The sequence below is a fragment of the Bombus vancouverensis genome, chromosome 9, assembly GCF_051014615.1.
Source record: "Bombus vancouverensis nearcticus chromosome 9, iyBomVanc1_principal, whole genome shotgun sequence".
NCBI lineage: Eukaryota > Metazoa > Arthropoda > Insecta > Hymenoptera > Apidae > Bombus > Bombus vancouverensis.
Genome location: NC_134919.1, coordinates 17,574,498 through 17,599,029, shown reverse-complemented (window position 1 = coordinate 17,599,029; position 24,532 = coordinate 17,574,498). Strand labels below are relative to the sequence as shown.

Here is a 24,532-nt window from a genome sequence, read left to right as displayed (position 1 = left end):
AACCTCCCGGAGAAGAGAAAAGTGGCGGAGAGACAGAGATGGAAACAGAGAGATAGATAGATAGATAGATAGAGAGAGGGAGAGGGGGGGGGGAGAGGGAGAGAGGGAGATGCGAGAAAAAGAGTGGAGAGAGCCGATGCTGCGCAGCCGGATAGTAAATGATTGTCGATTAAAGTGCCCCTCTCTCCCGTGCAGAAGCGGGCAGGGCCAGCGGCTCGATTGACAAATGGTTTGCGAAATCTGCATTCGCTGCGAAGTATTCGCTTGCCAATTCGGCTGGAAGTCGCGCGCGTACACGTAGCCGGCCATTTGTTCGTTGTCCGTTCTACCGTGAACGAACGGAAGAAATAAAAATGTACGCTCTCTCCCTGGACTCGGTTGGGTTCGTTTGTCCGCCACGACTATGCCGATCCATCCGTCGATCCTTGCTTCGCAACGATCGATTCGACCAAAGTTATCGTCCCTCTTAAACCCTCTATCGCAAAAATTTTGTTTCCTTATCGAAGGGGAAAATTGTGGTTCGTTGTACTTTTCTTCTTCTCTGTAATCTGAAATCTGCCAACTAAAAATGGAAAAAGAAACTCCGACGCTCTAAAGTTCAAAATCGAAAAAACAGCCAAGAAAGCATCTGACCGAATAAAAGCCAGGCCATAGAGAACGCTAAATGCCACTAGAGCCGCGTAGGTTCCATTAAAACATATTTCACTTCGGTGCAGTTCAACGGGGAGCAAAAAGCGAAATGGAAGAAAACAGAATAATTGCTTCTCGAAACACGCGAAACTTTGAAACGCATAACGCGACGTTTCTACGTTTCTACGTTTCTACGTTCCTAGAATAATAGAAAAGACGAACAAACGGAGCAACGCGGTTGCGACGAAATAGACACCGCTTTATCGCGATAATTTTCATCGTACGCAACGCCCACGCATTCTTCGTCAAAGACGTCGGAAAGAACGAGAATGGCGGATCCTTGATAGGCCATACGACAGTCATACGTCGCGATTAAGTTTCGTCGAAAACACGTGGAAAAATTGCATTCGACGCTTGACTAATTTCCTGCAATTATACACAGAGCCCGGTCCGATGAAAATCAAGATTGGCTTTTCAACAGTTGTGTAAAATTACCGAGAGAATTGATTAATGTTGATTGATGTTTCGCTGCGATCGTGGATTAACAGTGATGTGGAATTACGGTTACGTCGGCTATGTATTGGTCGACAATGGTCGCAAATGTGGACAGCTGGGATCAGCTGATGGAATATTAGTTTTGGAAGTGGTGAATGATTTTAGAAACACCGTTATATCTGTATCTGGAAAAATATTTCTATTGTATTTAAATTTAACGTCGGATCGTTCCTCTGCGTAGATTAGCAATATCGATTATAGCTCAATTATAACTCGGAGTAAAAGATCAGTTTTATTTTTATATCTACTAGTTTTATATCGCTAGTAATTATTGATATCGATAATTAATACTAATTAGTCGAAAGCAAGTCTGTTTTAGACCGATAAAAGAGAAGATCTTTTACCTGCCTTGCTTATGCTACATTATTCCTATTACATAATATATAGGTACTTGATATTGCAGTTTAAATATAAGCGTAAGATATCCATAACGAATTGTACGTTGAGCTGTGTTTAAGTCACGGTATGATGATTCTTTTCGAGTTTCAGTGAAGATCTATTCTACTTGCAACTGAAACTCGAAGCGTTTTACGTAATTTCACGAGTGAAGCAAGAAATGCTTTGAATTATGATTAAGTATTATTGTTGAATTAATGATAAAACATTTAGCATAAAGAATTTGTAATTATCAGTTACAGTTTTAGTTTTAATCGCATACTTTTAATACAATTGTAAATAACAAAATTTAATTTGATAATTTTTAATTGGATAGGAACGAATGAAATAGAGTTAAGACAAATGCGGAATTAAAGTTAACAAAGCAATCAATTCGATGAAAGTAAGATAGGAAAATTGAAAAGAAAAGATTCGAGTTATTTCAAAACGAGAAGTACAAGTCGGTCTTTTTCTACTTAAATCCCGATTTATTCGATACTTTCGTAAAGAGCGTTCGCACCTCGCCAAAACGATTGCTGTCTCGCGTATATCGAAGTTGTCTAAACAAAGAAAATCCTTCTAGCGCATCGAACAGACTCGCGAACTATTTTTTTCAGAAGTAAATCATTCGCAAACTATTCGAAGCACGTTCGAACGGTTCCCTAAGCATTTGAATTCTAAAGTCTCTTTCGAATTCACGATCGTTCGATACATCGATGGTGAAAAACGATGCCTTTTACGCAATAGGGTTTCTATTACACGGGGATAAAGAACAACGAAAAGCGCGTTTAATCTTCTTTTTCCATATCTTTAAAAATTCGACACAAATTTTGTATTTGCCAATAATCTTTATTTCAGTTTTTGTTTGTTCCGTTTGACCAAGGCTTTTTAATCAAGTAACTTTTATTAACCTGTTGCTGTATAAAATTGAGTTACTATATTCGTAATGGAGATTATGTTTTAAATAAAACAAAAACGAGTTGTTCTTTCGTTTTTTCTCTACTGGTACATGCAGTTTATATAATTGAGTATTATCGGATATAAATACGATATCTGTATAATATGCATATTACAGTACTATGTTATATCTATAATTGCATCGAACGTGTATTTTGGTATTTGTAAAAATGTTATTTCAATAAGGAATTAATTTAAAATATATAAGGTAATTATACGATATAAATGTATAAATTTCTTCCCTCTGAAGCGAGGTAGTAACACTAATTTTAAAGGAACCAGAATTTTTTCGCTATAATATAATTTTTCATAAACTGATATTTAGTATTCGTTAACACAACCATAAATCAAGAACTAATAGTATAGAAATAGTATAAAGAGATAGTATAAAAGTGTACAAATTACAATAATTATTATTGTAATAAATTGCCGGGGTAGTAATAAAACCAAAAAAACGATTAATTTACTGATTATTGTTACAACGGAAAATTTATATTTCGCGCTATCGAAACGAAGAGCGTTAACTTTTTCTCCTTTGCAAATAGTCAGGATGACTTTGAGCGGTACCGTGGCGAAACTCTTTGCTACCTGAATCTTCACCGCGTACACATCGACACTTCGAGAAAATTTCTAAATATTTGAGATTGTTAAACGGTATCTGATACTTCCAGTAATTTATAATCCATATATTTTAAGAATTTTATCTGTAACTATCGAATCGTTAGTTTGTTTCTATAGTATTTAAATACTATTTAACGGTAAATATTGCCCAACCCTAAATTAGGATAAAGCTGACATGTAAATTTTGACGATCCGCGACATTTCCAAAGTAAGATCTGGAACGTTGTAGAGTTTCAATGACTTCGATGAGAAACTTTCGTCAGTTCATCTGAAATAATTCGTCCCGATTCGTCCGAACTCGCGGATACGAATTCCCCCCTGTAAAGAGAGCGTAATATCAGTGAAAGTTGAACGTTTTGTTGCTAGCTACAGTCCGCGCAATTTCGAACGTTCATCTTTCCGACTCATTGACTCATTGGAGAAAAGTAGAAAGCTCCTCTTTCCGATCGGACTTTGATACGTGTTACGTGTCGAATTTAAAACTCTACCAAAGTTTCTTTACGATTAATTAATTAATTTTCCAATCATGGAAATGAATACGTTTCATTTTTAAGCTTAAAAAAGATTACGCCTTATTTTTACTATCCACTTCGCTTTTGTTCTGAAATACTTTTGAATAATTATTTTTATGAAAATATGCATGCTGTGATTGTATTGGTTTCGGAGAAAAAATTGGAGATATTCCTACAACTGCGAGTATCAGAACTATTAAAATTTTATCTGAAAAAAAGAAGACAGTTTACTTGGAGCAACCTAGTAAACCAGTTTTATGGAAGAAACGATGGAAATTGATCGAAGGTCCTGCGGTCACGAATGAAACAACGTTAAAAGTTGCGATAATTTACTAGCGACGGACACAGACAAACGTAGAACCATCCGAATTTTTACAAGATACAAATATAGGTATATCGTGTATAGGTATCTGTCTGTAGTTTCGACGTGGATTTCTCTAGCTAATATTCCGCGCTCACGGTGGTAAACCGAGATTTGAACACGGAGGGGCTGGGGGTTGGTTTCATGGAGAAATCATCGGCCGGATAGACTGGCTATTCAACGATCAAAATTTCCAATCAGCGGTATTAAAGCTTGTTCGCTATATTATTCTGTCTGTTCCGATCTACTACCACGATATTCATTACCAAATATTTGACATTAAAATAGAGAATGGCTCGATGCTTTTTCTCCATCGATCAATCGTTTTTCCATAGAATTCATCTCGTTTCTTTTGTTTTCTGCTTCTTTAGGACCGTTCTTTAATATTTGCTTCGTCTATATGAAAATTTACTTTAGCAGAAGCTTTTTACCATTCTCATATAGTCGACGGATATTAAAAACAGAGATGTGTAATTATTACTTATCGATTTTAATCACAAAGCTATTTTTAAAAAAGAAGTCACCGTTTTATATTTTTTACATACGAACGTACCTAAATATTTCCTTTCGATCGAAACGATTAATTAAACGAAATTAGTTGTCTCCCGTCGTAAATCAGCAAGTCTGCCAATCAGTGGCTGCGCAGTTTGTTCGATTCGTTAAAACGTACGATATTCCTTCCAATCAGTCATCGTTTCCTTCTTCGAGAAAGCCTGATTTGCCTAATTTAGTTCCCCCGGGTAGCCCCAGGAAAACGACGTAAATCAGACTCGTCCGGAAAGAAATTGGAAACCTATCAGCCGGCTGGTTTATTGGTTTTGTAAATCGGCGCGTAACTCAGAATCGAGTGGCAGACCGTTTGACGGGGTGGCAATAAACAAAAACGCAAGGCGTACCGATGGCACAACACCTTTCGCCTGCTTGGCCCGGCACCGTCACCCCTTCCTGCCCTCGGGGTGATAAATCCAGCCGGGCCGTACTCGCCGTTCGCCGCCTTCAAGTTTTTAACTTCCGCAACTTTCTTATTTATGTGCGGCACGTACAGGAATAGATTTTACCCGTTAAAGTTCCTCGCGCCCCGTTGAAATAAACGAGACCTCGACGGATCGATCGTACCAGGGGTTCTTCGCGCAACGACACCTTACCTCCCTCTTTTCTTTTTTCGTCTTTGCTTTTTTGTTAACTGTCTTTCCCTGACGAGGAAACTTTTCCCACGCTAACCGTGGGAAAAAAAGAGGAAGTTGGTGTAATTTTGAAATTCATCGTTATAGCAGATAGAATTAATTCGCTGGTCGGAGAATCTTGGAATTGTCAAACTGTTTGCACCGAATTAGCGAACAATTAGATCGAGAACAACGGTTTTCCAGATACCGAGACGAATGTTGATTAATCGTTCATCGGTAGCTGTTTGTTATTTGTCAAGCTAAACACGACGAAATCAGGTTAGCTCCCGAGACACCTTGGCCAGCCCTTCCAGTGCTTTAGATGGCATCCTTTCATGCAATATTCAAAGCTGCCAGTATCAGAGATCGCGTTGTGGTTCCAGCATCCTTACTTCCGATACAGATCCCGTGATTCGAACGATCAATTCCGTTGGGAGATCGTAATTCAATAAAAGTAAATGCAATTTTGGCAAATCTACCGTGTCTCTGTAAATTCGCTGAATGTCCTGTTCGATGATCGCGCGAATCTTGCTTTGCGACGATCGGTTCAATGCTAGTTAATCGTCGATTTTCAAATATCCGCGATAATGAATTTTAAAAGCAATTTCTAATTTCTGGGATGTACGGTAAATACAGCAAATCGAACTTAATGAACGACGAACCACCGGTAAATATGTACGTTCCTATAGACTTTCGAGAGGATTTTGTACTCTCGATTGTATTTCAATTTCAAACGCGCTATGATTTGTTACATTGTGTGTATTTGTTGAGAATTTCGATGATTTCACGAGTGACTCCCTATCCACGACTACTGATTCGACTTTCGCGTACTGCGCGTGAGTTTTAAACGCAATTTGATAAATCTCGTTTCGATTCAAACAAACGTATCGGAATTCGTTCGTGTTATTGGATTTTGCTAGTATCTGAACGAGTGAATTCAAAACTTTTATATGCAAGTTCAAAGTCGAAAGACCGCGTTGCAGGGATTTTCGGTATTTCCAGGATTACGAGTACTGGATTCATAGTCGCGGTATCGTACATAGTTATGAAATTGTCGATCGCAGAAGATTAATATGCATGCAGTGTATATCCAGATAACCTTTTCGATTTCTCCGTATAGGATTTAATTTCTCGCCGTTGATGCAATCGAAATTTCTCATATCCATTGTTAGAAACCTTTTCGTCTTTTGCTCTATCTGAAAAAGCGTTAAATGTCTTCCTGTGAAATCTGATAGAATTGTCCGTTCACGAGGAGATCGCTGGCTAACGACTCGAAGAAGAGCGTTCAGAGGATAGCTACGTAGATATTTGTTGCTTACATCTCCGAGGAAGAAATAATTTCATATACGATATAGCGTTACTAATAGAAAACAAGTTTTGATTCGCTTGTGTAATCTTTAAGATGAATTTGTTGCTGAGATACCACAGGCATCTCACGTACAAATTCACCTTTGAGTGATCGATTAAGAGGTTAAAAAATGGGATGCGAAACGAGCCAGTGTGTAGGTTATATATGTATCTGATGTATCATGTGTGTATCTGATTAATTATCTGGATACACGAGTACATAAGTAGTATAATACATTTTACGAGCAGACATATCAAAGTTCTTCGCTTTAAATACTCCTCGATAACCGTACCAGTACAAGTTCGACTTTCGAAAATATTAGATCCACACTTTGCTAGATCGAATCCACAACGCTTATCACAGCCACCCCTTTCCCCAAACCCCTTCTACCTATGACGTGCAATTTCTCAGATTCGCTTACCATAAAATTGTCTTTCTTTGTTTCAGGTGAGTGAACGGATTTTGAAGTAAAGCGTATCGCGGTATTCTTATTTCGTGCAACACGAAACGGCGAAACACGGTATGACGTCAAAATATCATTTGACGAACGGCTGCGATCGTCGATTCGTAGGTGAGTTTTGACCGATACGAATGTGCCAACGATGATACCGCGTCGTGGTTAGTATTTCGTGTCCGTTTCTACTTTTTATAAATTTTTAGAAAACGAACGGTCCGTTAATTACGCCAATTTAGCTTACAATGTGTTATATATCAAAGACGTGCAGGTTACAAAGAAAAGAAATCATTTCTAGCCTTACGTGGTTTTCTCGTTTACGGTTGATTATCTTGGGTTACCTAATTTAGCCCGAGTATGTAATTAGAAATTAACACGTGTATCTCTTCCATTAACAAGGCTCATACATAAAGAAAGAAGGAGACATTAAATGAATTTTAATTTGAAACAATGAATGATAATGTCAATTTTCATAACTCCACTCTTATACATTATATAGATATTTATTTCTGTTTTGTCTAGTTTGATATAATTTAACAATTCGTTTGATACTTTGGATAACCATCGATAATACTTTTTGTGCGAAAACATGTTAGAACGTCACTTTGAATTGTCTATTTTGCGACTGTACATTGATAAAAATCGCACAGTTATTTTCCATTTTTCTCTCGTATGACATTTTAAACGATGAGTAGCGATTTAAATATTAGAAAATCAGTTTATCGCGTGAAACGAGTTTTTAAGGAAACAATATTTTTGTAACCGGTGATAACCAGAGCTTGTATCGTTCTATGGACGCTACAACGATTTGACTTTCATTAGTTCTCCAATCTTGCTTATCCAACTGAACTATCCATCTTCATCGAGTCTTTGCAATGGCAGTTCTGCAAAGTTTTCGTCAAACACTGGTTTCCAAACATGTTGCACAATTTCGTCGGTAATGGACTGAATAGAGCTTAATCGTCTACCACGAAATTATATACTTTAGAGCGTTCTTTCCAACTCGAACTTCATCTTTTGATTTATTATAAAATTATTATAAAGTACAAGATTGAAATTTACCACGATTCGATTCCTGAGCGTTCGGTCTGTCAAACTACGAGCTATCTCGTAAACTATATACACTTTGTTAACCGAGAAATTGCAACAGAGTTGTGCGAATTACCGATACACGGATTATTCCGTGGAAATTCGAAACTATCGGTTAGTTAGTTTCGAGTAACCAATTGGCATTCTGAAAACGTTGAAAATAACGATCGCTTACAAGATTAACATTTGCAAAAATTCGGGTAAAAATAAGGAGGCAACGTTTTCAACGAATATTAAAAAGGCTAGTGATTTGCTACAACAAATGATAAACGTTAGATCGTATATTTATCTGGTAAAACGATCGATTCTTTTATGGAACGAAGTGTTCCATATAGGAAAAGATTATTCCACGATACTAGATATTCTACATCGTATTAAAAGAATCAAAATTTAAACTTGATACAAGAGGAATTTAAATAGATGAGAGCACATGTATTTTCGTTACTGGCCAAAGTAGCCGTCGATCCACAAACGGGTCATCGATAGATCGAAGAATCTACTTCTCAGCAAGAAGCGAGAATGAAGCTAGATAAAAGAGGTATTTTTTCACGCTCGTGTATTATGCATACGCGTATCGGTGTTATCGTGGATCGGTGGTAGATTGCACGCGACCGATAAGAGAGCTAGTGGAGGCAGAAAGATGGGGAACGCGGAAGAACGCGGAGGAGATTGAGAGAAAGGGCGAGCGAGGTAGATGAAAGCGAGAAGAAGGCGAGAACTCTCCTCCGTGAAGATGTACTATCGCTGCTGAATTATTGAACAGTGCACTCTGGCTCGGCTCGTTCGCATATTCCAACATCTATACCGACTCAATTTTGCCCAGTATTATTGTCTCGTAGCTGGGGCTGGCGTCGCGTTGGGGTCGAACGAGAGAAAGAGCAGGAAGATGGCGGAACGCTTGTGCGCGCGACGTGTCATCGCAAGGATCCGGTGTAAATTATTTCGCGATTTTTTTCGAGGAAACTCGCACTCGGAATTTGCGTAATGAAATTCCGCGGCGTCTTACGGAGGCCTGGTTAATATTTTATCGAAGCCCGGTATATCCGATCTCGTGCGCACCTTCGAGTGGTCCGAGACTTTGACTAGATCCTCGACGATACGTTGTTATCGTGGAAAGAGCGAACGTTTACAGCTTGAAGTTTATGCGAGGAAGATGAAAGGGAAGACCGAATGAAATTACGATGTAAATTCGAAATTTCCATTTGTAAATGGGGATGACCGATGGAGAACGAGTGATTCTTCGAACGGATCAGCACCGAAACTCGTGCAAAAGATCTCCTTTTCAAAAGAACAAGGAAACTATCGGCCAACTATTCGTTTCATAGACTACACTTCTAAACGACACTTTTAGCAACCACCGAACGACGTCTTAAACTATCGGCCAGATGACAGACCACGATCGTTGGCCGTGTTCTTTTCGATGTGTCTTGTAATGCAAACTCTGCGCTGATCTGCGATCAAGGCGTAAATTTCAAGCCACGAAAAGCCTCGAGATTCAGCGGTGTCGTTACTTTACGCGCGGCACGATCTACTCGATGGAGTGCCACCAGAGAGTGGAACCGAACAGAGGGTAATTCAGGTTACACGCTCGGCTGTAATGGGTGGTTTGACCGGGTTGCCGTGTTCTTGGTGGTTAGTAGCACGTTGGATGTTACTTGGTGTAGGAAAATGCAAGGGAGAGGCAAGAGGGCAGAGTTTGGCGTGGGATGGTCGACAGGTCGGAGGAAAAGGAGCGACGAAGGCGGAGAAGAAAGGGGGATGAATGTATGAGCTTCGGTTTGGCCGGCGCGGCGTCGGGATTCCTACGAGCCCGTAGAAACTTGCTGCTTGCTCATAAAATGCAAACGGGCAGCAAGTTAAAGTTTAGACAGCCTCCCCTTTTGCACAGCCCGCTACCAACCCCGTGTCAGTCCGTTCAGCCATTCTGCGAAGCGTGGCGATCCTAGTCACCCGGTGTAACCAACCACCGCCAACAATAATGAAATCCATAAATCCGGAAGAGAACAGGGAACACCAGTGCGCAGACCAGCCATCTCTGCGTTCGTCTTCTTCTTCTACTTTCCTTCTTCTTCTTCTTCTTCTTCTTCTTCCTCTACTTCCTCTTTTTCTTTCGTGTACTTCATGAGTGTACATTTTCTCTCTTTCTCTTTTTCTTCTTCTGGTTCAGTATCCTTGAGGAGGTGTTCGTTTGTGTTTTGCCTTCCCGTATTGTTCTCTTTGTGAGAATTCTGTCTTCTCTTTTGACTACTTCTCTTGTTAAGATGCTTACACTTTTGTGCCCTCTCTTTTTTTTTTTTTTTGCGTTATAAGCCTTGGTGCTATTCATACCGCTGTTTATGCTGTAAGTTTAAAAGGTAACCTGTCGTCCCTTTGAAGGGAAATTTGTTTTGTACAATACGAGTTCGTAATTGCTACTTTTCTTACTTTATTCGAGGATATGGAGAATGCATTAAACGAAACGTTACGGAAACGTTGAGTCGCAGATAGGTTTCGTAAAATATAGAATGAAACGATAATAAGTATATTTAACGGTAATAACGATTTAATCGCGCTATGACTCTTGTTTCGTACGATTAATATACTCTGCCACGTTCCTTCTCCCTGCCTAAATGAGTCATGGATTTTCATGTTTTGTGATTGGTTCATGCATGATGTCACGTATGAAATGGTTCTGTCTCGTCTTCGAGGTCATGAAAATTCTCGTATTTCTCGGTAATCGTACGAAGAACCGGTATCCTTATAATAAGAGATGTTTCATCGGGAGACCTACCGCATTTCACGACTCGTTGTCTGGGTCTTGTGGCAAGTGGTCATAAAACAATTGACCATTGACAAAGACTCAAGGCCAACTGTGAAAATAATCCTACGATATGTATACACTGTGTGTAGTATACACGTAGATATATACCGTCGGTCCTTGGTATCTTTGCCATCTTTCAAATTACAAAGCGCAGCACACGTCTCGTTTATTCGTTTCCTCGTTCAGCTTAGCCATCGATCGCCAACTCGAGGTCGAAATCTACTTGGCCGAAAGCGTGTTTTCTACTTCCCTCGTGTCACCGTACGAGCTTACGTATTATGTACTTGCATATACACACTCGCGGTGTACTATGACAATGTGTGTCGGCGAAGGTCCCCGTAGCTTCTAGTTCCGCTTAGATGTACCTCCGTAGAGAGTACGGAACATGTGGGTGAAGTGAAATATCGATTGTCACGTGGTTTCGCGGCTCGGTTCTCCGGCGACGTCGAACGTGCCTCTGATTGATTCGACGCCGCGTCGCGCCGCGGCGGGGCAACCCATCTACCGTCGAAAGAGCAAGGGAGAGGGAGGTAGCAGGAGAGAGAGAAAATTGTGTCGAGGAGAGAGTATTGTTATGCTAACTGAATCTCGATGACTTCCCATCGATCGAGCTTACCGATACGGAACACTTGGGAATCGCGAATTTTCCCATTCCCGGGGCCTCGTATCGCTGGCTCCTTTGCCCTTTTCTTTTTCCTTCCTTTCTCCTTTTTCCATGCACGAATAAAGGAATCGTTTCGTTTTAGAGTCGCCGTCTGCCTACCTCTCTTATCCCCCCATCCCTTCGTGTCTCCTCTCACTTTCCGAGTTTCTCGTTATTAGTTTCCTTTGTATTATATTCCGATAATATGGCCAGGGGCCGTGTATTCGAGAATAGGAATGTTTTCTGAAAATCCTCGGACAATGATGAGATTCCATGGGCAAATCCGCTGTAAATTTTACGACGAACTCGTTCCATTTCTGGACGAGGGATAAGCCTAATAAAATTCGACGCGTGAGACGTCAAAGTGCCAAATTGTGCAACTATCTGACTATAGATCACCGAATCAACGAGACTGTTTACGAATCTTGGACTATTCTCGTTGTAGTACTATCCACGCTGTATTATAATAGCGACTAATCGTTCTTTCGGAAGATATCCGTGCGCAGAGTTATGTGTGTCCCAGACGAATCTTTGTAGCGAGTTTAATCGATGATGAGCGATCGATCACAACGAAAATTGATATAGGTGTTTGATTGGCGTATTGGATATTAAATTGCGCGTTTAGGCGGAAACCTATGCGATTATATGCGGGCTGCTCTCGTATTGTGTACGGTTTGTTGGACTTGGATAATTGTTGGAATTGGACGACGATCAGGATACGTGTAGTACGAGGAGATCGCCTGCGCTAACTTCTCTCTGTAAATTTATTGCGTTCTACGAATGTAAGGCTTTTGAATAAGATTCTTTGAAACTCGTGCACGAAGCGACTGACTTGCCTATGGGAAAAGCTACGTTCTATTTAATTCCCACAACTCCTACATTTACATGAGAAATACAGTTATTGGCCATTTCTTTTACCAAAAGTACATCTATATAGGACGTAAAATCGAATAAATTTTTACGATCCTTTGTACCAGAATTCTTACTTATACTAATGTTGCCCGTATCTTACGTGCAGCAATCGCAATTCCACTTTATCGTACACCTGTGTATCGATATCTCCATCGATAAAGGAAAGATTTTGATCCCGGTACCTTTTGTCGCTGCTGAATCGATATGGACGGTAAAATCGGAAACCGTAAGGTCCATGATACACGAAACGTAATACGCGTAACAATATTCGAATACGAAAATATCTAAAATCTAGTTTAAAGTATATTTTAATTTGATACATGCCTATTTATTTACAAGTCGACGTTATTAATGCATAAAGTGACTAACGAACTAAGAATTGCAAAAATTGAGAAAGAAACAGCCAATGTATATCAAAGCAAAATTAGATCGCAGGAACGGAAAGGCGCGTGTTTACTCTCCTCCGCTTTGACGAAATGTTTCGAAAGCAGGGTGCAAGAAAACGGTGGTAAATCCGGCCACGATGTTTCGTGATATTTCACGGACGAGCCGAGTTCCAGCGATTTCCGTAGCAGCAAAGTTGGAAGAAAGTTGAGCTCGTCGCCTCTTCCTCTCGTCCTTCAATTTCGGTTTTCACATAATTTATCTCTCACGGTAGCTTCCGCCCGCGAACTTTTCCCCCGGCAGAAATTAGTGGGGTGCCCCTTCGATCCTCTTCTCGCGGCCTTCTGTTGACATTTTCCCCGTGAGAAGAGACAGCCTTCTCTTCCAGCCAGGGTAGAACGGAACTCTATGTTCTTCTGTATCCGTGTCACGAAGCGAGCCGACGAAGAAAGTGGCAAACTCGCCAATTGCGATTCTCTTTGGAATTAACGTTCCACTCCCGGACAACAATTACGACTACCATCAACGTCGCGTGCACGAACACACCAACGGCGTGGACATTTACATGGAAAAGGTCCTCCTTCGGAGCGACCCTCTTCATCTCCTTTACCACCCATTTCTTGGTAACGTAAGTCTGAGTAGTTGAGAGAAGCGGATTCCTCTAACTTTCGGAATTTCTCGAGAACGCCTTCGTTCGTGACAAATTTTCGAATTCCGATGCCTTGAAATTTTTTCAATTGGAGCACGCGAACTTGTGCAATTTTACATAACTGAAACGATACGTATCGTTAGGGAACTGATGTGTTTTTCTTCGAGCTCGAAACCGATAATTACATCGAAAGCGCCGCTTTAATTACATGGAAAAGTGATTAATTAAAACCTAAACCAGCTCTGTACTTGCCACGTTCGTCGAGAAAGACCACGATTCGCAGAAACAGGATACTCTCGATCCCGTGCGGATCGAATTTGCAGCATGTCGACAGTTTCGTCATGCTCGAGATTACTTAATCTATATTCTCTGCGTGAACCTCCCGAAGAATATCGAAACTGAGTAGGGGACCGGCGACAGAAAGAGATTCGTTGAAACGTCGCGTTCGAAAAGTGCGCAAGGATACGCTGTGTTAGGCGTTCGAACAGGATATACACGCGATTTCGTGCCGTTCTTTCCATCTCTATGAGCTATACACGCGCACACGCGTCTGTATGTACGTGTGCACGTTTCGCCACCGATACACGTACACGGTATACACGCGTGTCTAGTCGTCGTCGTGCCGAGGAACGAATGGAAGGAGGAAAGCCGGAGAATAGAATGTATATTTGGGAACAAATACAATTTGAATGAATTAGCAGTAAACTGGAAATGGGCAATCCAGGGTTACCTGACCCGAGGGTTACCCCTCGCCTCGCCAACCCCTGTCTTCGTTCCCTCTTCTTGCTCACTTTCACTGCAGCTTCTTCTTCCGCCTCCGTCTTCTTCCCTCGCGTTCACCGTCGTTCTGGTTTTCTTCGTTGCGCGTGCCACACGGTTGTCGCTCTTTCTTCCGCCGTCTCGCCGTTTCGAACCTCCCCCTCTGGCTTGTGTAACCCCTCCGCCGATCTAAACGATATTTTCGAAGGCAAATTCCGCCACAACAGAGGGAAACATCGTACTTGGAGTGCTTTTCTCTCCCGGTTACTTTTCTCTTCTCCGACCGAGGAATACCACTGTCGCTGCCATCGCATCTTTGTCCCTTTGTCCTTGCAGCAGCAACAGCAGCTTCCTCCAACGCGAGTAAACAGAATTCGACTTCTCGAAGATTCGTCGATACTTTGCACCGCCCCTTGTTCGCTTCTACAGGTTCCACAGCCGTGGAATGGCTCTTACTTAGCCTTATAAGGGTTGTTCCGTAACATCCATCGTTCGCCTATGTACCTATATGTACATATATATCGATCAGCTTTGACGCGGAACGTGTAAGCTCGTTTCTCTTACTTCTCCGCACTTGTGTATACTTGATAGCATACTTTCCGGCGTACCACGATACCGACTGACACATGGGGTGTATAATGACACTGAGATGTAGGAATAAAAGTTCTTGGAAATTAGTCTGATCGTTTTCAGGAGTTTCAAGTTTCTCGGCGCGGTGATCTTGGAATTTAACTCATTCGACGCGACAGCTTACAACTTAAGATTAGTAGAATTAACATCTTAACGAGGATTGAATAATCGTTTCACCCCGAAACACAACGATATAAGTTTAACGTAGCTAAACACTGCAAGACTAGGGGGTTAATCAACGGCTATTTTTCACAAGGACGTTAACTCCTTAGCGCTTTAAAAATTCCTTTTGCTACACCCATCGTTCCTTTCTAGTGGCTTCCATATTTGACGCGTCATTGGTAAATTCAAGTTTATAGAACCACCTTCTTCTCCAACCTTTTCCGCTCGAGAGGGAAATTAGCTACGTTTCAAGACTCAAGATAGCCTAATTGCAATCTCAGAACGGCACTAATTCGCCAAACCACTCTGTCTCATTGAACCAGTTTTGCTTCGAGAGCAAATAATTAATGCATTTACGTTAGGAGCAATCATCGATACGATAAGTCATCCGTGACAATGGCCAGTAGGGCTTTGACATATCAGTACGTCATCCGTTGCGGATAGATCAATTTGTATTTCCAAGGAGATTAGTTATCCGATGCTTAACGTTACGTTATCAGACGATGTGTTCGGTTACTGGTTTACCGAGCAATTTATTTTCGATCTCGTTAAAAAGCGGTTAGAAGCGCAGCTATATGTAGTTTTTAAAAATCTGCCCGGCTCTCGCCCTCGTTACGTATTCTCTCTGTACTTTACTCTTCGTGCACTTGTTTCCGCTATCTTTTGTTCCTTTTAACGCGTACTCGTTTAGTACATCTAGGTTTTCGCTTTTTCGGCGCTCGATCGTTCGTTTGCCCTGCGTTCCATGGGTCTTCTGTCTTATTTGCATCTTGGGGAAACTTCTGAAATTTCATTATTTAAATTATATGCGCTGATATTCTAAGATTTCTATTCAAAAATAGCCCTGCACCGCGATCGTGTTATAAGCTTTGGCAAGAAAGGCCTGGCGCGTTCTTTCGCGTGTCCTAGGACGGAACGGTAACGATATTTCTTTCGAACCTACACTTTATCCTTCTCCATTCCACAAAAATGTCTCGATTTCCATGGAATCTAGCGCGTAAATGCTCTTCCAACGGATTTACATGTCGGCGACGTCGGCAAAACACCGGTCACAGACGGGAAAGGGAAAACGTTTTCTCGTCGACGAAAAATTATCATTTTCGCCCGAGCGCAATAAGTTTCCCGTTAATCTGGTCGCTACGCGGACGTCCTTGCATTATTCTCGGGGAAAGATTCGTAATGCTTACCCCATGAATAATGCACCGGTCCCCGCGGGGCAAAATCCCACCGCTACATACTTTCAGTTAATCTGACAGTTCGAAGTAGTTTTCAAATAGTTCCGGCGGACGTAAGTCGAGTTGAACTCAATCTTCGCATTATCCACTTTCGCCAGGTTATCATCGTCCTGCTCTCAGCCAGGGTAAAGGAGACTGGATAGGGAAGAGAGTCTTTCCGTGTACGGAATCGATACGTGACGTAAGAGAGTCGACAGAATTAATAACGCGACGGGGGAACGAGCGTGGTCGGTCGCCACGTAAAAATGCGCTCGTTCCTTCGAAGATCTACCAATTTATCGAGAATGTCGCCTTTATCCGAAGAATTACGATCGTTCTTACTTCCTTTGAACTCTTCCTTTTCAAAATATAATCTTGAACTAACCATTTTCATTTCCGAGTTATAGTTGTTTCCATCTTTCACAGCATTCCAATTACGTACATACGAAATACTTTTGTATCGTCTCAACTAACGCAGATATTCGCCCAGAAACGTACGAGTTTTGCAATACATATGTAATTCCATTAAAAAATTTTCGTAACGCTAAATCACGAAAGCGAGTTTCAGAAGAGCGTGTACGTTTTCTTTTATTTTGCAGCTCCGACACTCGTTCGTTCTCCACCTTTTCCATAGATCACACGAGAACAGGGGGCGTCTACGTTGACGGCATTGACCCCTTTCGGAAGTTCATAAACCGTTAACGATCGTGTATCTGACGATAATTACTCTCCACCGTGAAACGTCATAAATTTCCCGTGAAATTTGCCATTTACGCCTGACCTTATCTCATCGTGCCCTCGTATGCTCGTTCTCTACCCTCCTCTCATCCTCGCGTGTACCTCGCTACCGTCTCTCTCTCTCTCTCTCTCTCTCTGTCCCCCCTTCTCTCTCTCTCTCTCTCTCTCTCTGATTCTCCGTTTCTCTCGGCGAAGCCGCACACACACGTGTATATCGATGTTAAAACCACGGGGTAAGCCTCGAGGGTAATTAGAGTGCGCGGTGAACGAGACAGTACGGAAAATTGAGGTATCGAACAATACGATGATCACGCCCGGACTTGTCAGTGTGTCCGTTCCGTTCATCCGTCTGCTTTCTCCGGCGCAATTTCTCCATTATCATTCGCGCTGCTTGCATCGATTCTGCCAGCCTTGTTCCTTTACTGTCTCTCTCTTTCTCTCTCTCTCTCTCTCTCTCTCTCTCCCTGCTTCACGAAGACAATCCTTGTTGGAAACGTCGCACGTGCGTCTGCATTTTCCGTGACGCGAAAATCGATACGAAACCACGATAGTGCGTCACGGTTGCTGAATTTCGCGAACATGGTTTACGTTGGACGAGCTTGATGTTTCAACAACACGCGGTTTTTCGGATATTTCCAAACTCTCCACCCTTTATTATCGGCGATGTTGTCATTCACGAAGTTGTGGTTTTAAGCAAAGTGTCCGAAATTTCGCGAGAGATCTTTGTATTTAAGACTTGGATCTGTTAAATCGAATTAATTGTTTTCGTCGTAACTGTACGGTACAGCTATCGGTGACTGCAAGACGGAATTCATAATACAATGTAGTAAATCCAGTCTAATATCTTTTCAACATATTGAACATAAATTTGTATTACCAAATAACTTAAAAGTCCAATAGATTAGGGAATCTATCGCATATAAAAAATCTAGGAAAACGATTAATATATTACTGCGATTAATATCTCTGAATAAATTTCATAATTATAATTATTTTCTTATATTCGTTAAACGATGACCAAACCCGAACCATATTTTCCTTGAAACAAATTTGCACGTAAAATGTATAACGCTGGCCGTTCGATGTCACAGCTTCCACCGAAAATATAAGTACGATCACGTAAAAGTTAAAAAAGGAGCAGAGGAGGAAATCTCCTTCGAAATTCGAAGGCGAAGATTGAAAGGGAAAGAGAGGTATTGCGTGGAAACGTTAGTCTCGGGGAATATATGTCCAGGGTGGGCTCACGATATCGTTTCATCCATTAAGGCTGTATACAAGCACTCGTGTATAGCCCCAGGACGATATTGTGTTTTCTTGCAGTCCTCGTATACCCCATGCGGGTAATCACGACGACTTGGCAATTTCTTTTTTTCCCTCGCGAATGGCTGTTAAAGCGGCAGAGAAGTTGGTGATCACGACCTTCGATCAAAATGCCGTGCAGGATATACGGGTGAAAAGTTGCGGTTTGCCTTGTACTACGAAGACAGTTTCCTGTTTAGTCGAAACGACCCTGTCTCGATTCTCGTGTTCAAGTCCTCTCTGTCAGCTCGAGTTCGGCACACGGCCAACGATTATTCCTAGCCCGTCGTGTCTATACCTTTCTAGAAAGTTTAAAGATACAAAAGTATACATCGCGTATATCGTGCAAAAATATGGAAAATGTTCGAAGTAAAGCGCTCGTGATATTTAATAGGTGAAAGAAATCTCTGCTTAGTCGCATCTGTCAAAACACTAATTTGCTTGTAATTCTTTGTCCTAATTCGCGTAAATCTCTTTCTTGTAAATCGAAATATAGGATCTAAAAGCTGCAGGGAATAAATTTGAAAATGTGAATCAACTCGGATGTGTCCGTCCCTGCTTTAATTCGGTCAACTGTATAACTAGTTCTCGATGTTAACGTAACACGGACAGAGATTAAACGGTTGATAATCGATCTGCAATACGCATTAAAAACGGCTGTTTAGCAGTTGTTTTGCGGCGGTAACTTATCGTAGAAGCGGATGTTTTATTCAGATATAGTCACATAAACATTCAGGTGTCCTGAATTGCCTACTTGTTAGTCTAGTTGGTTGTTTCTGATACGAGAAAAATCATTTCCGTGATATATACAGTTAATGGATACTTTCTAGCACGTTCGTTGTTATTTCCAACGATCCATCATTGTTTTTGTACAAGGTGCTTCGTAAAGGTAAAAGTTGAAGTCACAGCTTCACCAAGTTACGTAAACGACGAACAGTACCTATCCCTTTCTATTTTTTGGATTGCTTAAAGCGATAGTAAATTCCCTTTTTATTCCTTTAATACGATTGTATATCTGTATATTCCGTCTTAGTTTTTTGTCTTCTTCTTTTCATCTTTCTTCTATTTCTACGCTGTTATTTCTGGTTGTTCCTAATGTAATCAGCAATCTCCCAAAGTCATTTGCTTTTATCCCGCTTCTGCTCCAAAAAAATCCATCTCCTTGGTTCGTTCGATAAGTAACGAGACTGCTTTATAACAAATTTTACTAGCACTGTTTTTTAAATGTACCTTGGAATTTATCATTATGTACGTCGATCGCAGAAGTGGAATCGACCGGCTTGGCTTCTGACAGACCTATCTATTCACGACATTTTTTAATACACTCGTAAAAGCATAATATTGCTATAAACTTGCCTGCACGTGAAATACATATAGGCTACTGATTTTTATTCGTTTCAAGATACTTAAAGTTCGAAGTTACCTATGAGGTATTGACACGAGCTTTCGGTACAAGCCAGAAACGTTACTCGAGAGCTTAATAACGACGTCGTAACGATACTGTTCCGATCGAACGCATCGATCAAACATTACAAATTGACGATAACCACGGTGAAAGGTGAAACGGAAATGGAGGAATTCCCGATTCCTATTAACATGGGATTCAGGACACTGGCAATCCTCTTACGGTCGACGCATTACAAATTCCCTAGTGTACACGATGCCAGTCGATACTCGAAATTCGTGTAAGTATCCCAAGCATCGCGGAGCGCTCCGCGGTTCGCGTATTTCCGGTTAACGGATCGGTGTTTTCGAAGAAGCACGCGTCACATAAAATGCATCGAATGGATCGAACAGGTCGTGCGACCGCTCGCTCTTTAATCCTGTAACATACAAAATAGTGGGACACGCTAACCTGGGATCCACCAGCGTGTTTCTGCGTACACACCTGGGATTCCTACGTGCGCGCAATGCGAAATTTTCCGTTGTTAAGAGACTCTAGCTCGCGATCAGACACGATGTTGTCGATCACTGAGCGCACCTGTATGTATCTCAACGTACGAGTTGTCACTCTTTCGATCTTAACACAGAGAAGTGTTGCCGCTTTTTCGTTACACGTATGGAAATACACGTATACGTTTTAATATACGTTTTATGATACGATGCATGTAGATGTGCCAGTTAATCGCGGCATTGCAAATCATCGACGATACCTATGGCATCGCAATTCTAACGCCAATCGTCGGTGTTGTTCGTGACAATTAACGCGTTAGCGGTCAAGGTCCAAATTTTCTTCGTTTCGCTATAAGTATAGTGTAACAGAGCAGTAGCTGCTGTCAGAGTTATATTTAGGATCAATATGTTTTTAAAGATACTTCATATTTGTATCTGTTATGCAAATCAAATACCATTTATCTTGGCTGCTGTTAATTTCGTTATCGGCTTTATTTATTTTTCTTCCATCGTATTTGTAAGATCGGACATGCGCCGATGTATGTGTATCGCGAGCTAACTCTAATTATGAAATATTTTTGTTTCAGGTAAGCGAATCCGAAAACGTAATCTTAATGGCGCTCGACATCTTCGCGTGATTGGTAAGTCAAACCACGCTGTCTTATCTAATAGAAGAATATCGCATTGAATAATAGAATGTTCGGATAGTACAGAGTACGGTGGAGGGACAGATTCGAATCTGGTTCGAACAATAGTTTTATAACGATACGAGAATCTGAACTCGATGCTTCTGTTTTAATATTGCTGGATCGGCACAATTTTTCTACGCTGACAACGTAAACGATAGAATGTAATTGCGACCGACTTTTCGTCAAGAAAGCTCTATTCATCTCAGGATTCTTCCAATGAAATCTAAATCGAGTTACGAATACCAGAACATGATTATTAATTGTTCATCTTCTTCGAAAGCTGGATCTTCTTAGAAACAATCGGAGGAATTAACTACTCAGCGTTTGAACACAAATGAACTTATATCGTCGTGTCCTGTTTACGAATGTGCCGTCAGATTCTCCGTTTCGTTAGCTACGTTTCCGAGAAGCGTGCCTTCGTTGGAACTCGCGAGGTTACTCGCTTGCTCGGTGTCGCGCGAATAGACGACCGCGGTAAGCGTAGTAGGCGTAGTAGCTGCGTCATCAGACGCGTGCCGCAACGATGCATCACGGAATGACGGGCATCGCGGTGAAGCAGTTTGGTCGGTCACAAATCACACCGGTTGCCTCTTGTTACGATGCATATGCTCACGTACATTGTCGGGTGAACCTGGTGCCTGTCTCTGACTATCGTTTCGGGAAAAATTCATGGTAACGCCGCCCTCGCACGAATGTTCCCAATTATAACAATACCTTTATTTGGTCAGCTGTCGTGATCGTAATGTCAGTGTGTCATCGTCAGTGTATTGTATGATTTATATTTGCAAAATAATACAGTGGAATGCTATGAAATTCTAGATATAGACCCTGCGTTAATCGAAGGCTAATTATTTCGAGTCATAGTGCTGTCTATCACTAATTAATTGCGTTTTCTTTTTCGTGGGTTGCTTATGTCAAATTCGTCACTATTCGAGTTTCGTACTATTTTCAACTACCTTGTAGAGTATCTAAAATCTCAAATCTTCCTATAGACGATTTAGATTAATTCTCAATTAAAGTTCATTTATCAAAGCTCTGCAATATCGAAAACTGCGTTCGCGATTCGCTCTTAGCTACGTCACTCGTGTTTTTCTTACGTCGTCCACTTAACAAGATTCTCCTTTTGTCTTTGATCCAGCTGGCGTTCCACCAGTGGCCAGGTAACTTGATTGCCAGCGCACAGTCGGGCATGTTTTCAAATTGGACAGGACTCGAGTTAACTTTCTATTCGGGGTGCACGCGACGCGCCAGGCTAACGTATGTATGGTTATCCCGCGTCAAGTCGAATTATATTTTCCTCGTTCCCGCGAGCGACGTTGCGCGATAAACTCGTTTCTTTCCTTTTGTTTGCCACTCTTGCCTTGGTTTCGTATATACCGTGGCCTTCGTGATTTCTCGAGCGAACACGAACGAGCGTGCTGGGACTGCCGAGTCACCTACCGATACACGAAGATCGTTTTTCGCTCTATGCCGCGGCCTGACTTTCGATGCTCTTCCCTACCGCTTACTTCTTACTTCTTCCACTGCCTTTCGCTGGATACTGTTCCGAATTAGTACTTCCGGCAAATTATTCCCTTTTTCGAAATTAAATCGGCATTATCGTATTTTTGTATTTTTGTGACACGTCGTCCTATGATTGCGATCCAATGACCTGTTTCAAAGTTACAGCATACCAAGGCAATGAATTTCTCTTGACATCAGCTTCGACGCAACGAGATAAAAATATATAGGATCGCTAGAAAGAAAGAAGCTCCAAATACCCTGAAACCTCTTGAGAAAATAATCTTGAAATAGTATAATTTTAATACTTAAATTTACTCGGGTGTTTTATTTCTCGTGACTTATACGTTCTATATACACTTTCGCTAGAAATTTTAGGTTTACGATTAATCTCTTCGGATTCGTAGCTTGTTCGTTGTCTAGTTTCCTTGATCCTACATATGCGTTGTAGTCGAAGAGCAGGATCAGGAAGAGCAGGTCGAAGAGGAGGTAGTCAGTGGCAGTAGTCAAACAATCGGTTCTCACCTTTCGACGAAAAGACGTGCAACGCTGGTTGGCCGATCTCAGCGTGAAACACGCGAATGCTCGTGCATATCCTTCTCCGTGTTCGGTTTCTTCGTCTCGTCCTCGTGTTGCTCGGCTGAGCCGTGGGAAGCGTAGGTGGTCTCGGCTGGGCAATGCCTGCCTCTCGATCTCCGACCGCGATAACGGGCCGTTGACTCTGCTCCACGTGCACGGGAGCAGAAAGGGCAGCGAGGTGCCGGTCGGGTGAGAATTCGGCGCCTAATTTGGGAAGGTTCAGTACCGAGGCTCTCTCTGGCCTTCGAGGTTCGAAGGGGCGGCCACCGATAGAATGAGATAACGCGATTCGTGACCGTTCAGCCGTCCCTTTTCCCACGACCTTCTTAAAAATCGCGCGGTCATTATTTTTGCAGGGGCCAGCCTACGCTACGCGTACCTGGAGGCTTCGTTCTCTTTCTCTTTCCTTTCTTTTTTTCTTTTTTTCTTAGTTTTATTTGGGCTAGTTCTTTGGAAGAAATCGTTAACTTTTGCGAGACTTTAATGCGTCTTCTTGGATTTCTCGATGGACGCGGAATTTTAAAAGAGAAATTTTCAACTGCGATAGGTTTGAACAAGTGGCTCGATCGCGTCGAGCATCGAAGATCAAATTGGTAGAGCAACGACGAAAAATTTAAAAGCATCGGTCATTGGTGTTTGAGGATTTACGAACAAACGAAATATTTATCGCAGTTGAATCGTCGTCTATACCATGAATTTAACGCGCATCGTCAGACAAGCAGTTGAATTGTATTATTAGTAGAAAACATTCTGCCGCATCGTCCGAATCAGAAGCAGAATATTAGCTTAACGATCGCTAAAGATATTCGTCCTCGACACCCGGAAGAATTGTCTGCCGTTAGAGCGGTAATCGGTCCGTTTTAATCGTTCCAAGATAGAAAATATCGATTTCCTGGTCGTAATTTCGTAGCAAACAAACGCTTCGTTAACGGCTATTTACTCAGTTACTCGTTTGTTTTTCATTCTTACCAGGTACCGACCGGTCCCTCCCTTATTTAATTAGGCTCCGATTAGCTGCGCAGTTTTGTGCAAATACTTCTTTAGCAGCGCGCTGAAAACGCTCATTAAGGGACCGGCTATCGAGTTACCGTGCCTAGTAACGAGCAGCGATTGTTTACGATCTTAGAAAATTCCACCGCGTCCTCGATGGCTGTGCTGTGAACGCGGTGGACGTTGGTCCTTCTTGGCAAACGCTGGCCAACGCGAAAGTCGGTGATAATTGCGCGCCTTTTGCCAGTCCGTCTTCGTTTTCGTTTGGTCGTACGCCATAATATTGACAAATGACGGTCCAACGTTCAGCAACGACGAGGTCCTCCATTTAGCATGAAATTCACAGGAAAGACGTGTTACTGAGAGCGAAAAGTAAACCTTTATTCGGAACTCTGCTTCGTTAACAGTGGATATTATCTATCAGTCGCTATCGCATTATTTTTCAATTCGATCAATTTTTATTTGATCGTAACGTTTATTTTATTTGAATTATTTAAGGTGGAATGTACGTTTCGTTGACTTAAATTCCTGGCAATACTTCCTGATAACTTTTAAAAGAAACGTGATAACAGGCTTGTTTAAAATAATTAGGTGGTTTGCAAGATACCGTAGTAAGTTATCCGATG

The 24,532-nt window shown here is 41.6% G+C and overlaps 1 protein-coding gene across 16 annotated transcripts in view; it reads left to right on the top strand.

The window, feature by feature from the left end:
• LOC117158801 (protein muscleblind) overlaps positions 1-24,532 on the top strand; it is a 401,892-nt gene that overhangs the window by 170,433 nt on the left and 206,927 nt on the right. The window contains exon 4 of one of the 16 annotated variants that reach the window (XM_076621775.1): positions 20,736-20,801. The exons of the other annotated variants lie outside the window; for them this stretch is intronic. Coding sequence (XP_076477890.1) covers positions 20,736-20,786 — 51 coding nt within the window. The 3' untranslated portion in view covers positions 20,787-20,801. Of the gene's footprint in view, positions 1-20,735; positions 20,802-24,532 lie in introns of those variants that run through there. 16 annotated transcript variants of the gene reach the window in all.